The sequence below is a fragment of the Odontesthes bonariensis genome, chromosome 19 (assembly GCF_027942865.1).
Source record: "Odontesthes bonariensis isolate fOdoBon6 chromosome 19, fOdoBon6.hap1, whole genome shotgun sequence".
Lineage (NCBI taxonomy): Eukaryota > Metazoa > Chordata > Actinopteri > Atheriniformes > Atherinopsidae > Odontesthes > Odontesthes bonariensis.
This window is the reverse complement of record NC_134524.1, coordinates 31,769,782-31,782,305: the sequence shown is the minus strand read 5'-3', so window position 1 is coordinate 31,782,305 and position 12,524 is coordinate 31,769,782. Positions and strand designations below refer to the sequence as shown.

Genomic DNA, 12,524 nt, shown 5'->3' with positions numbered 1-12,524 from the left:
TATAAATGCAATTTGCCAAGATTACCTCACATAAGCTATTGGCCATACCACGTTCTTTCTAAAAGGCCCAATCAGGCGAGCAAGTGCGCACCGGGACATCTTTACTGTCACTTCCAGGGCCACTGGCTGCAGCGGCCAAACATTCGAATGTCGTGAACGGAACAATGACACACAACTCTTAAACTTGTGAGGGAAGGAGGGTATTACACTTTCTATCAAAATGTTTATAGTGTCTGTTTAATAAATGTTTGCAACACTGTGTCAGTTTAATGTATACGGAAAAGCAACAAGGCATGAACAAGCATGAGCAAAAGAAACATTCTGAATAAAAGTGCAAATCCATTATCAGATCGATATAATCTGTTCTGTTGTTCTTTAGAACACAGTTGTGAGCAAACACTTTCTGACCAAAAACACGAGATACAAGGACCAAATCTGTATGACCTAATGATTGGATCAGAGCAGCTCCAAAAGGTTTTGGAACCACACAAAAAGCCAGCACTGCATGTTGCACATATACATAAACTGCATTCCCCCAGTTCCTCAGTGCTATTAATGTGAACAGCTGAAACAAACTGAAGGGAAAATAAAAATAATCAACATGTGGTGCCAGTTGCGCTGGGCCTTCATATTGGAATCATACTTAAACACTGGTGGAAATCTGCCATAGGTGTTCAGCTGGGCTGAGATTTGGTGACTGGGAGATATAATGCACATTATTTTGACCCCTCATGCCTTATAAATGGAGGCATTGTCACCCTGCTTAAAATCAGAGCGAAGCAAACTTAGAGATTTCCATCAAAACATCTTCCATGTGTTGGCCACAGTTGCTTAAAACATATTAAAAAAAAAAAAAAGTGGACCACATCAGTCCAGCTCTGAGGTCTTTACACCAGCTGCCTGTCCATCAGAGGATAGACTTTAAAGCTCTGATGCTGCTCTATAAAGCTCTGTATAGAATAGAATAGAATAGAATAGAATAGAAAAATACTTTATTCATCCCCCAATGGGGGAAATTCAAATAGAAGTTCTATTTAAATTTATTTAAATAGAATTATTTCATTTTTTAATTAAAATCATTTTTTAATTATTTTAAAAATAAAATAATTTTTTTTATTATTTTATTTCCTATTTAAATCGATCTAAATTCTACCATCCGGTAGAATGGCCTAGGACCAGAATACATCAGTGACCTCCTGACCCTTCCAGACCCCTCAGGTCATCTGGATCCGGTCTTCTATCAGTTCCCAGAGTCAGAACCAGACATGGAGAAGCTGCATTCAGCTTCTATGCTCCACATGTCTGGAACAAACTCCCAGAAAGCCTCAGATCAGCTGAAACACTCAGTGTGTTTAAGTCCAGGCTGAAGACACACCTATTTTCAGCTGCGTTTGAATAAAGCTCAAAACTTAATCACATTTTAACTACTGATTTTATATTGTTCTTATTTCTTTCTTTTTGTTTATAATGTATATCATCCTTTTTATTTCTACTGTTTTAATGTCTCTGTAAAGCACTTTGAATCGCTTTGTTGTTGTATTGTGCTGTACAAATAAACTTGCCTGGCCTTGCCTAAAAGGCTGACAGCAGTTTTATTGAATTGTGGAGCTGGACTTTCATTGATCAAGACTGCTGCACTTTAATGCATTAGCTGGAACGCACGCAGTTCTTGGCATGTTAGCCCCTCCTGCTCTCCATGTTTTACAGGCTTCAACACACTTGGTTCCGGTAGATGGCTCATTATCAGGCTTCTGCAGGGCTTGAAAAAGAGCCGATCCCTTTTTTTTTTTTTTTTTTTTTTTTTTTTTAAATCAGGTGTAATATGTAAAACATGCAGGACCAGGACCGGGAAACACTGACATATGTTGAGGCAACAGTGGCTCGTGGCAACAGTAGTTGACAGGTGGGAAATACCACCCCACAGATGTCCAGCAGGGCTCAGAAACATACCAGTCTGGTGTCTCCACAGGCCACAGAGGTCGCACCATAAGCAACATTTCGGATGTGTCCCATCAGCTCCAGGAGCCACTCCATCCGTTTGGACACACCTGGAAAGAAAAGAAAACAGACACACATATACAACCGATTCAGTAGTAAGATATCAGCGACAATAATTTTAGGTACTGCATTATAAATAACAAAAAAAAACATGAAAGAACAATTTTAAAAATGAGGGATGGAAGGGAACGGCTCAGGGAGAGCATTCTCTTGCAGAGATTTCATTCATCACTCGTAGGATATTGGCTTATTTCGTTATGTGAAGGCAGCAACTGAATTCTGTGGCTTCAGAAGCTCGGTGGTTTCTGGTTTGACCTGTATTGGAGCTGGCGGCCAGGCGACACTGGTAAAAAGAATGCAGGAGGAGCCGGCCCACTCTGCAGCTTGGCCAACCGCGAAGCACCCCGCCGATGACATCATTGAGACTAAGAAGGGGAACTCTGCCCTGAGATGTCAGATAGGACAGGACGAAGCAGGTCTTTTCCATCTGAGTCTAAATAGGACAGAGCAGAGCTTCAATTAGCTTTTTCCAAACTGCCTTCATCCTTTCAAAGACAAAACAAATCAGAAATAAACTGAGGATGCAGTAATCCACTACCACACACGAGCACATGTTGGCAGCAGATACTGCTTTGTTCCAGTGGAGTCTGTTGCTGTGTTGTACCTCTGAAACTTGAACAATCCTGTCGATCTCCGTATCAGACATCTCAGACAGACACTTGGCAATGCCCACATACAAATCCACTTCATCATCCTAAAACAAATATATTTAAAATGAGCTTGTGACCATAACTGCAAATAACAGAGAACTGACGAGTCAGCTGTAAAAGTGTTGAAATGTCAGACCACAACGGCAGTTAAACGCACACTGGAAAAAATCTAAATCTTACCAAGTATATTTGTCTCATTGAGTATCTCATTACACTTAATATAAGACACAACTACCTAACAAGTACCATTTCAGCCAGATATAGGGACTTGTTTTAAGACAATACATCTGGAATATCTTGTTAAATGAAAAAGTCTTGAAAACATCTTGTTTTGAGTCATATTTCACATGAAACAAGCTTTTTTTTTCATTTGAAGAGGTTTTTAAGCTAATTTCAAGATCACTTTTATCTCAAAAGTCCTGAATATCACATTTTATTTCAAGAAATCTTGACAAGCCGATTTTCACTAATTCCATTTCAAGCAAAAACGTCTTTTATTTGTTGTTTTTCTACTTATTTTTGGAGGGGCATTTTTTCCAGTGCACTCCTGCTGGAATGTGAGTTTGAATGTTTTAACCGTCAGTAGGGAGAGTATGTTTCTGAGGGTGTGCATGCTGCACCTGGATGTGGTCGGGCAGGAGGGTGAAGATCTTCTCCGTGGTGGAGCAGAGGATGGTCCAGCAGTTGTTGGGGGGGTTTGGGAGGACCATGGCCTGAGCGAGACCCCGCAGCAGAGAGCGGCACAGGAGCCGGCGCTGGGGTCGGAGGTCCTCCTGGAACTGCTGCAAGCCCAGACTCTCCACATAGACCTGCAGCTTGTCCTCAGCTACATACTTCATCCACAAGCCGAGGGTCTCATAGAGGTGGGCTCGAGTCTGGTGCTGGAGAGAAGACGCAGGTAAAGGCATGCCGGACTTTCTTAGAGACGTTTTTTTTTACTACTTCTCAATCTGCAGGGAGTTCAGCAGCGGTGCTCTGTGTGTTGGAAAGCAGTTTGATTCATTTAGCCCCAGAATTAGCCCCAGATTTGAAATAAGTCGCACTAAAGTCCTTCCACACCAAAACGCTCGCCTTTGACGACGAATTTTAGATGCTCCGAGTTAATTAAACCATCCACCCTGAGAACTACTTTAAACAGTGACTAACTGATGTGTTGCTGCCATGGCAATGGATATCTAATCTATTATGGAATCCAGAGGAGGCCCATGGGAGGTCAGCTTAGTCAAACAAAGTTTGGAAAACCAATTTCAATGTTGTGAATCATTCTGAAGCTGACAAAAAAAAGAAAGAAAACAAGACTGAGAATATTTTTTTGTCTCCACAGTCCTAGCAGACAAGTTATGGAGCGTGAGAGAAAGTTTACAAAGAAAAAACTAGGTCTTTCATGTTTGTGCCAATGCTCTGAAGTCTGAAAATTCCGTATATTGTATGACTCACCCCGTTTGAAAGCATTTTTAGATAACTGGAGAAAACTCTTTTCACTTTTAAATTCAATAAATACCAGAAAATTCATTGAAAAAGTCAACAAACTTAGAAATCTTGTGAAAAATGTGACGCCAGCCATGTGCCTGAGCAGACAGTTTTTTTTCTAATATCACAAGCATCAACTTCTGCACTGACTCCACTGTTACAGGCAGTAACACTGCTGTGTTCACTGCAGAGGGTCCCCAACAGGTGGAATCCCACCGGCTCAAAGGGTCACAGGCCCATTGCACCGACTTCACGAGAACTGGGAAAGACTTATCTCCACCAGCTCCAACTCATGCTAAAACTATACATCTGCACAGCCACTAGTTCTCCTTCCAGCCCCCAAAAAGAGTCGAGGACGCAACTTCTTGATCAACCACGTCTACACACACCTCGACCAGCCTGCGAAAGCTGAGTGAAGCTGACACCCCACCCACGTGAAGAATTCAAGCAAACGGATTGATCGGTTAGTGCTCCGTTTGTGCTGCTTTGGTTTCTGAGATATAAAAGATTATTTTTTAGGTCATCCAAAGGTCACCACCCCCCCCCCATCTTGCTCCAAAACAAACCAAAGTAGTCTACTTTTTTAGTGCTCCGTTTGTGCCGTTAAAATGTTTGTTTGTGCTGCTTTCGTCTCTGAGTTACGTTTTACTTTCAGGTGATCACATGACTTCACTATATTGATCAGGGGGCAGTGAATTTCATCTGCTGCAGGTTGTAGTCATTCTGTTTTGTTCCAGTAAGTTCTTTTATAGTATAATATAGTTCTTATAGTATATATTCCATATATTTATATACAACTTACCTTATGTTCTTTCCTGCGTTAGCAACATATCCGACAACTTCCCACTGACTGAATCTACAACAACCACTCAACGATTATCTCAGGTCCCACACCGTCATGTGTTTTACTATGAGGAGCTGAAATATCTCTTATATTGTATATGTACATTGAGTGTGTGTTTCTTAAATATATTTATGCATTTCTTTATAATATTACCATTATTGCTCCTGGGTCTATGACAGTGCACTGTAATGACACAATTTCATGAACTATAACTGAATTTGAAGGAGTAATAAACCCTGTTCAGGGTCTTTAGACACAGAACTTACACTGAGACTGTGCACAAGAGGTGGAGACAACCAGGAGCCCAGGAAGAGAGAGGCATTTTGAGAAGACTGAGCCTGAGATGCTGCCAGCACCACACTCTGATGCTGGACATCCTCTCCTGTCAGACATAAGGAAAAAAAACATATTATAACAGCGTTTTTACACCGTTAATCTTTAAGTGTGTGAGAGCTCCTACCGAAACTCATTCTCATCAGAGGAGACAGGACAGCGCTCCAGTTTATGGGGGGATACTGGAAGCTGGCTCCAACTGATGCCAAGGGGGCCAGAGCAGTCTTAAGCAGAACTGGGTGGGAAAACTCTGGACCTGGGTCCACAGGGAGACAGGATGTTCTATAGTGCTGCGTTGTTCAAAAGATGGAGCTGCAAACTGTTGTGTCCCAAATACATTCCTAAGCACACAAACCTTTCTTTCCAGCTTCTGTAACAAAGTCTGTGATGGACCTGATGACACTTTTCTCTGAGAGATAACTGAAATTCTGAGGAACTGAGAGGATAGAAGGAAGAAAAAAGGAGGGAAATATATCACGCTCAACTGGAACCTGCAAACAGATTCTACAAATCGGGTGAAGTTGACTTTCTCAATGTCAAATGACCACAAGAAACATGCTTTTTTCTAAGCTCATTGTTGGAGGATCAGATTTACACACAATGTCATGACAGTTTTATCCATCATTAACACCTGTGGAAGCATTTGACTGGTCCAAATGCATTCCTATTTTTAACAATGAGCCCAGATGTACATTCATGCTACCTGCTGTGTGACTGTGACTTGTGGACACGTGCGCTAGATGCAAATGTCCCACCAAACAGGCGCTGTTGGACTGCAAACCGATGGCTCCAGAAAAGGTTACTATCTGCAACGGAAAGCCAAAGAAACCTTTGTCATGCTTTAGCTTCTATGGACGCGCACAAAGAAAGGCAGCAATTAACAATGATAATGATGAGTAGAACAACTAAACCTCACCTGTGAGATGGCCCGAATGACCTCATTCAGTCTGCTCTGCTGCTGGGACGAAAGCTCCAACTCACTCTTCAGCTGCAACAACACGAAACATGCAGAGGAACAGACTGAACAGAAACTGATGTCTGAGACTCATATCTCTGTTCTATAAAACCCCGACAGTGCACGAACACGAACAGAGCCAGAACTCCAAAGCTGAGACATTCATTTTATCCGTTTGCATACTTCAAAATGTAATTTAGAAGGGAAGAATGTTGCCGTTTCTTATACAGTGAGCTGGCGTTTTTATTAACAGCAGAACACTGAGAGATAACAGCTAACTTTAGCAGGTCCTGGTTTCTGGGAACCTTTAATGCAGCACCTCTTTGATTTCAGGTCGCACTTCTCTTCATCATTTCTATGCTTCCCATTTAAAGGTGGGGTAGGGGATCTTTTTCTGGAACATTTTTTTACATATTGCTTGAAATACTCTTCACACACCCATTGCAACCAATTAATTAAAAGTTTTGACACAAATATGAGTTTTAGTGGCCTCTAGAACATACAATCTAGGAAAAACAGTATCCAATCATCCTGAACGGTCCGTTCAGGATGATTGGATTCTGATGCCGTCTATCAAACTGCAATCTGCTCCTCCCTCCCCCTCCTCCCCCCCCTGTGCGCGTACCCTGCTCCGTGAACGAATTACGCGTCCAGAAGCTTGGCAGGAAGCTAAACTAGAGCCAGCTTGGCTAGCACCTAGCATAATTAAACGTATAGTTAGCATATACTAAATACTAAATACTAAATACGGCAACGATCGATGCTTGCTGTCAGAACAGCGCTCGTGCGCCTTCGTGCTCGTGCGCGTTCATGTACTCTAGAGGCGTGCCTTCGGGGGGAAAGTGAAGAAAAGGGTTGGGACTTTTGACCTGTGTATTTTCAAAATGCAGCTTCGCTGGACTCAAAATCCAGGATCTCCTACCCTACCTTTAACACATCAGATCCAAATGAACAGGCTTTTATCAGACTGCTAAATGACTAAATCATCAGTTTTCTGCATTCAAGGTATACACAAGAAACTTGTGCTAAAAAAAATAAAATAAAATAAAAAGGACCAGACTCAGTGAATAATTCCCTATAATATAGATCAGTGAGCAGTGCTGACCAACATGTCATTGGGGTCATCAGGTGGGAACCTCCTTTCATCAGAGTTTCCTCTAGTTGGTCCCACGACACCTCCAGGAGGCTAGAGAGTGACCACTGGCGTCCCAGAGTCACCCCCTTAATGCCAGCCAACACTGCCCCTCACACCACAACAACCATATTTTACAGCCACAAGCTACCTCAGCCTCTCACCAACTGCACACCAGTCACAGCGGGGTGGGGATGCAAACCCTGGTTTGGGTAGGGGGTAATGAAAATATAGGGGGTGCCAGAAGTGGAGCAGGACAAGACACACTAGCAGATTCAGCAGACAAACTCACCTAAACAGTCCTACAGTCACTAAAAATGCCAGCAAAAACAAGGCCATACAACTCACTCATAACCAACTCATCCAAAATGGCCGCCTGGTTTCAAAGCCAGAGCTTAATGAAGAGCTGACGAGCTGAGCCATATTTAAATCGGGTGTGTTGGAGCGGGAAAGAAAAGATGTGCAGGGCAAGGAGCCAAAGGACCAGAAACACTGCTCTCATGTCATCAGCATGTCTCAAACGCTTGGAGGCAAATGTCTTACCTGAATGAGGTAACTTTCTGATCCCACTAAAGCTACCAGGCCGTTGGCAGCAGCCAGTCGCTGCATCGTGGGACAACCCTAAAACACAAAGACAGCTTCTCTGCACACTGTTGTATGTAAAAAGTCCAGAAAATGGGACATTCTGATGAAGCTAAAAACACGGTGTGCTGGTTTGTTTTTGTACCTCAGCCAGCAAGATCTTGATCCACGCAGCCAGTAGACGAGGGTGGATGTCCTCTGCTTTGCCGTGGCCAGACACTGACAGGCCGTGGACAGCCAACCCAAGAGCCAGTGAGAAGCCCGGGGTCTGAAGACATGGGGTACACTTTAGAATGCCTCTAAATTTCTTCCTCTGCTAAGAATAACGTTTTAAACCTTGTGAAAATGATTTGAATGCTTTGAATTGCAGAGCACAACCTACAGTCCTCCCCCAAAAAAAGGCCGGCTCAACCAGCTTCCATGTTCTATGTGGAAGGTTGGACTAACCAGTAGGGATGGGAATCGAGAACCGGTTCTTGTTGAGAACCGGTTCCCAGTGTTTAAATTCCTTGGAATCGTTTGGCGATTTTGCAAACGATTCCCTTATCAATTCCAGAGGGCACGAATGACGTCACCACGCAACGTTGCATGGCGAGTCCAGATTTTTTTTACACATCTCCAAAAACACATCTGTAACTCTGTGAGTTTTTGTCATTGAAACATATGTGACACCATTAAAAACCTTGAAACTTCTAGTTTTCAAATATATATATATTAAAATAAATTATATAGGTGGCCCTTTTTAAAGAGAGTGAACAGAAATCTTTGGATTTTCTGTAGTCTCAGACTGTAGCAGCTTCCTAGGCCACACCTATCACTATTCACATGTAAAGTACCAGGTGATTGAGTGGCTATTCACAGGTGAGAACACACCCCATTCAGCCAGCATGTGGGGGAAGGCAGCAATGTCCTACCAGTGACAGACAATTATCACATGGAGAGTGACAGGGGGGTGGGGTGGGGGGAATCAGGGGTGTTACACACCCATCTAATTTGTATTCAACTCTCAGAGACACTGACTGGAGTCAGAATGACTTTTTTACAGTTTGTGTGAAAACAAAAAAAACCTTTCTGACGGCACTTTTTACATTTATGCAGCCAACACTTTTGTTTACAAGGTTCAACCTTTAAAAGTCTTGGCTAGGTATATTCATAGTGTGTTTTCTTGCACTGTTTGAAGACCTCTAAAACTTGTTTTTTGTACAGTTGTGTTTCCCCTCAATTTAAATAAAACTTGTTTGTATTACATTCACTTCACTCTCATATTGTTTTTTGTTAGGCTTTTCAGAATACAACCATATGTGTCACTTTTGCATAGATGTTTACAGTTAGTTGAAATACTTGAAAATGTCAAGGTGGTGACAACTGCCTCAAAGTCTCTGAAAAGGCCTTAGACCCCAGAGGGTTAAAGTTAAAATCTGTGGATTATTTGAATAGCTCAGTGTTGTATGCAAGATGTTTGTTTATAAATGGCAGTGGCACGGCCACCCTGTACCTTGCACGTTTAAAATAAAAACATGAATATATTAACCTGTGTATTATTTGAATAGCTTAGTATTGAATGTACAATAACAGAGTAGCTATGTTTATACACGGCACTAGGCCCCGTTAAATATAAAACACAATTGTATGCCATATAAATAGTAGGGGGTCCCTGCTCCAACTCTCCATCAGTTTGGGGGTCCCTGGCCTGTAAAACGTTGACGACCCCTGATTTAGATGAAATCATGAGAGACGGAGCCTGACTGGGTCAGAGCCAGAGGCTGGTGGTACTACCCCCAGTTCACCTCTACCTCCAGCTTCTCCTTTCACCAGAGCAGGAAGAGTTAAATTACCCAGGCCATGATAGACCAATGTGGACCTCACCGTTGTTGGGTTTGTAAGGTCATGACTCGTGTTACTTCTAAACTAAGCAAGGTTGATGCTAATCGACCGGTTTGTTGTCCTTTTTCTCCAAATGAGAATCGATAAGGGAACCGATAAAGAACCGAATCGTTAAGCAGAATCGAAAATGGAATTGGAATCGTAAAAATCTTATCAATTCCCATCCCTACTAACCAGTCCCGACTAGTTCCTGTACAACAATCCCATCCCCACTGTCCCGTCCTCCTGACCTGCTGGCTCTCCTCAGTCAGGGTGCGCAGAGTGCTGATGACCTCCTCAGCCTTGGCAGAGTCGATGAGACCTCCACTGAAGGCAGAGACGCTCACACATGCCACCGAGTAAGACAAGACCTGAATGGGTAGACAGAAAGAAACTCATCAAGCATTCCTGCGTTACTTTTCCATTCATACAAAATACAACATTTTCATGGCTCCCAAACTAAAGAGGTGCTTCCATGTTACATTTTCAGGATCTTCTCCATGATGAAAGAAAGCTTATTAGGAAGCGAGAAAAAGAGACACACTGTGATAACAACACTGAATTAGCTGCTGATCATGCTGATATGAAATGGAGTTCACCTTGGCTTGCTACTTTTATTGTTACAGTTATTGTTATTTTATTGCTAATTTTATCTCAAATTTTATTTTTATCTGTGATGAAGTCATTCTTATTGCTTTTATTGATGACTCTCTTGTGATGCAGTTGCTGTTGTGAAACACTTTGGTCAGCTGATGCTGTTTTAATGTGGTATATAAATAAATTTTGAATTGAATTGAATTGAATTGATATGACCAAGTCCAAACTGAAACAGTAAAAACAGATGAGTAAATGGAATTAAACAAGTTAAGACACTGACATTGAAAGAATACACTCATTGCCAATAACGATGTGTAAAGAAATATGAAATAAAAAGTCACATCAATTACATTTATATTCATCACTGGCGGTATCAGAGCAGAAATCAGTTACATAGTACCTGCTGATGGGACGTGTGCCACGTTAGCAGAGACAAAACTGAAATAATAAACTCCAAATCCAAAAGCCCGACATTTCCAAAGCCCAGTGACAGCTAACTGGACTTCTTTTGTTTTCTAACTGGGGCTTCATGCTGGTACTACGGCACAGAGTCAGCACTTACTCATGGTAACGCTGATAGGTCTGGGCCTTTCTTTATTGCTGCATTATTTTTTTTATTGCTATAAATATATAAGAGCACGTTTGGTAGATTATTCTAGTAAGATCAGACAAAGATTTCTAAGCTTGTTTACTTTGATACATTTATCCTGATATTTCTTGATCAGAAAATTGAAAAAAATGGTTTGCTTCAAACTTTTCTGACAGTTCAACGTGCTTTCTAAAGATGCTGCCAAGCTTCATGAGGCCGACGGTTTGTGGTACGTCATTTTCCGACGAGCATTGGCACAAAAACAGTCAAACCTGTGAGACGCGTGTCATCAGGACCAAAGATGACCCTTCAGATGATTGGTGGATAACACTAAAGGGTGTTTGAATCAGAATCAGAATGCCTTTATTGTCATTATGGTACAACGAAATTTAAAGCCACCAAAAACAGTGCAAAGAAAGTGCGAATATAAAAAATATATAAGTAATGTAAAAAAGGGAAGGGTGTAAGATGCACAGTTTTTTGTTACGGTAATAAAATAAATAAAATGAAATGAAATAAAATTTTTTTTTAAATAAATTAAAATATGGTGTTAGTGGTAATAGATCCAAAGCTAATCTCATGGTAGCTGGCAGTAACGGTTAGAAATTCAGCAGGAGCAGGATTAAATAGGTTAACCCAGGATGCCTGCCTGCTAACTAATCCAACATGTTGCACACTTGCCTTTAGCAGCTTCACTGCCAGAAATAAAACAGATCTGGGTTCCATGATTGTGAATACTTGGAATTGTAACTTTAATGGTTGGAAGGAAGTTGCCTTTGAGTGGACTGACTTTGTTGCTAAAGCTTTAGCAGCTTCTACAGAAAGAAATGAGCTGTGCATGCTGTATGTGGTTTCAGTCCAGGAGCATCAGGGCGTGGTGTTGGACTGCTGTACCTCCTGCAGCATGCGTCCTCTCCCACTGCTGTCCTGCAGGTTGGCCAGTAGTTTGTCAAGGGTCTGGCTCACGTGAACGTGTTGGTCCATCTGTCCACTACTGCAGAGGGACGAGAGCACCAGACCCAGACCCAACAGGCAGCCAGTGCTGGAGAAAGGGAAGAAGAACCTCTGCTGCTCAGCTGTCCCAAAAAAATGTTAAAAGTTCAGCATTTAAGGCAAGACACTACAGGTGAATAGGATAATATTCTAAAATAATAGATATCACCATGAAACTTGTGAAAAAAAAATGTATTACAAGTTTTAGAAATTTGTATGTTTAATTATGCAAATGAGGCATTATATCATTAAATATGCGCATATTTGCATATATTTCCAGAAGCTAGATCTGAACATATGATAAAGCCAGGTGCAAAATTCTTTTTTCATTTTGTTTACACACAAAATGAAAAGAAAATTACAGAGGGATTTCATTATATCTGCTCTCATTTCCTAGGAAATTAAAATATACTGTCCATAGCCTTAAAAAACATCAATTTTTGCCATATTTTTTTATT

General features: G+C 41.6%; 1 protein-coding gene across 1 annotated transcript in view; it reads right to left on the bottom strand.

Moving 5' to 3' along the window:
• Window positions 1–12,524, bottom strand: part of focad (focadhesin) — an 86,949-nt gene that overhangs the window by 2,341 nt on the left and 72,084 nt on the right. The window contains exons 29-41 of the mRNA XM_075450597.1: window positions 11,968–12,115; window positions 10,139–10,258; window positions 8,170–8,292; window positions 7,986–8,063; window positions 6,272–6,343; window positions 6,059–6,161; window positions 5,711–5,791; window positions 5,483–5,611; window positions 5,289–5,404; window positions 3,329–3,589; window positions 2,663–2,752; window positions 2,314–2,491; window positions 1,951–2,048 (exon numbers count right to left, since the gene is read on the bottom strand). Of these exons, the coding sequence (XP_075306712.1) occupies window positions 1,951–2,048; window positions 2,314–2,491; window positions 2,663–2,752; window positions 3,329–3,589; window positions 5,289–5,404; window positions 5,483–5,611; window positions 5,711–5,791; window positions 6,059–6,161; window positions 6,272–6,343; window positions 7,986–8,063; window positions 8,170–8,292; window positions 10,139–10,258; window positions 11,968–12,115 (1,597 nt within the window). The remainder of the gene's footprint in view (window positions 1–1,950; window positions 2,049–2,313; window positions 2,492–2,662; window positions 2,753–3,328; window positions 3,590–5,288; window positions 5,405–5,482; window positions 5,612–5,710; window positions 5,792–6,058; window positions 6,162–6,271; window positions 6,344–7,985; window positions 8,064–8,169; window positions 8,293–10,138; window positions 10,259–11,967; window positions 12,116–12,524) is intronic.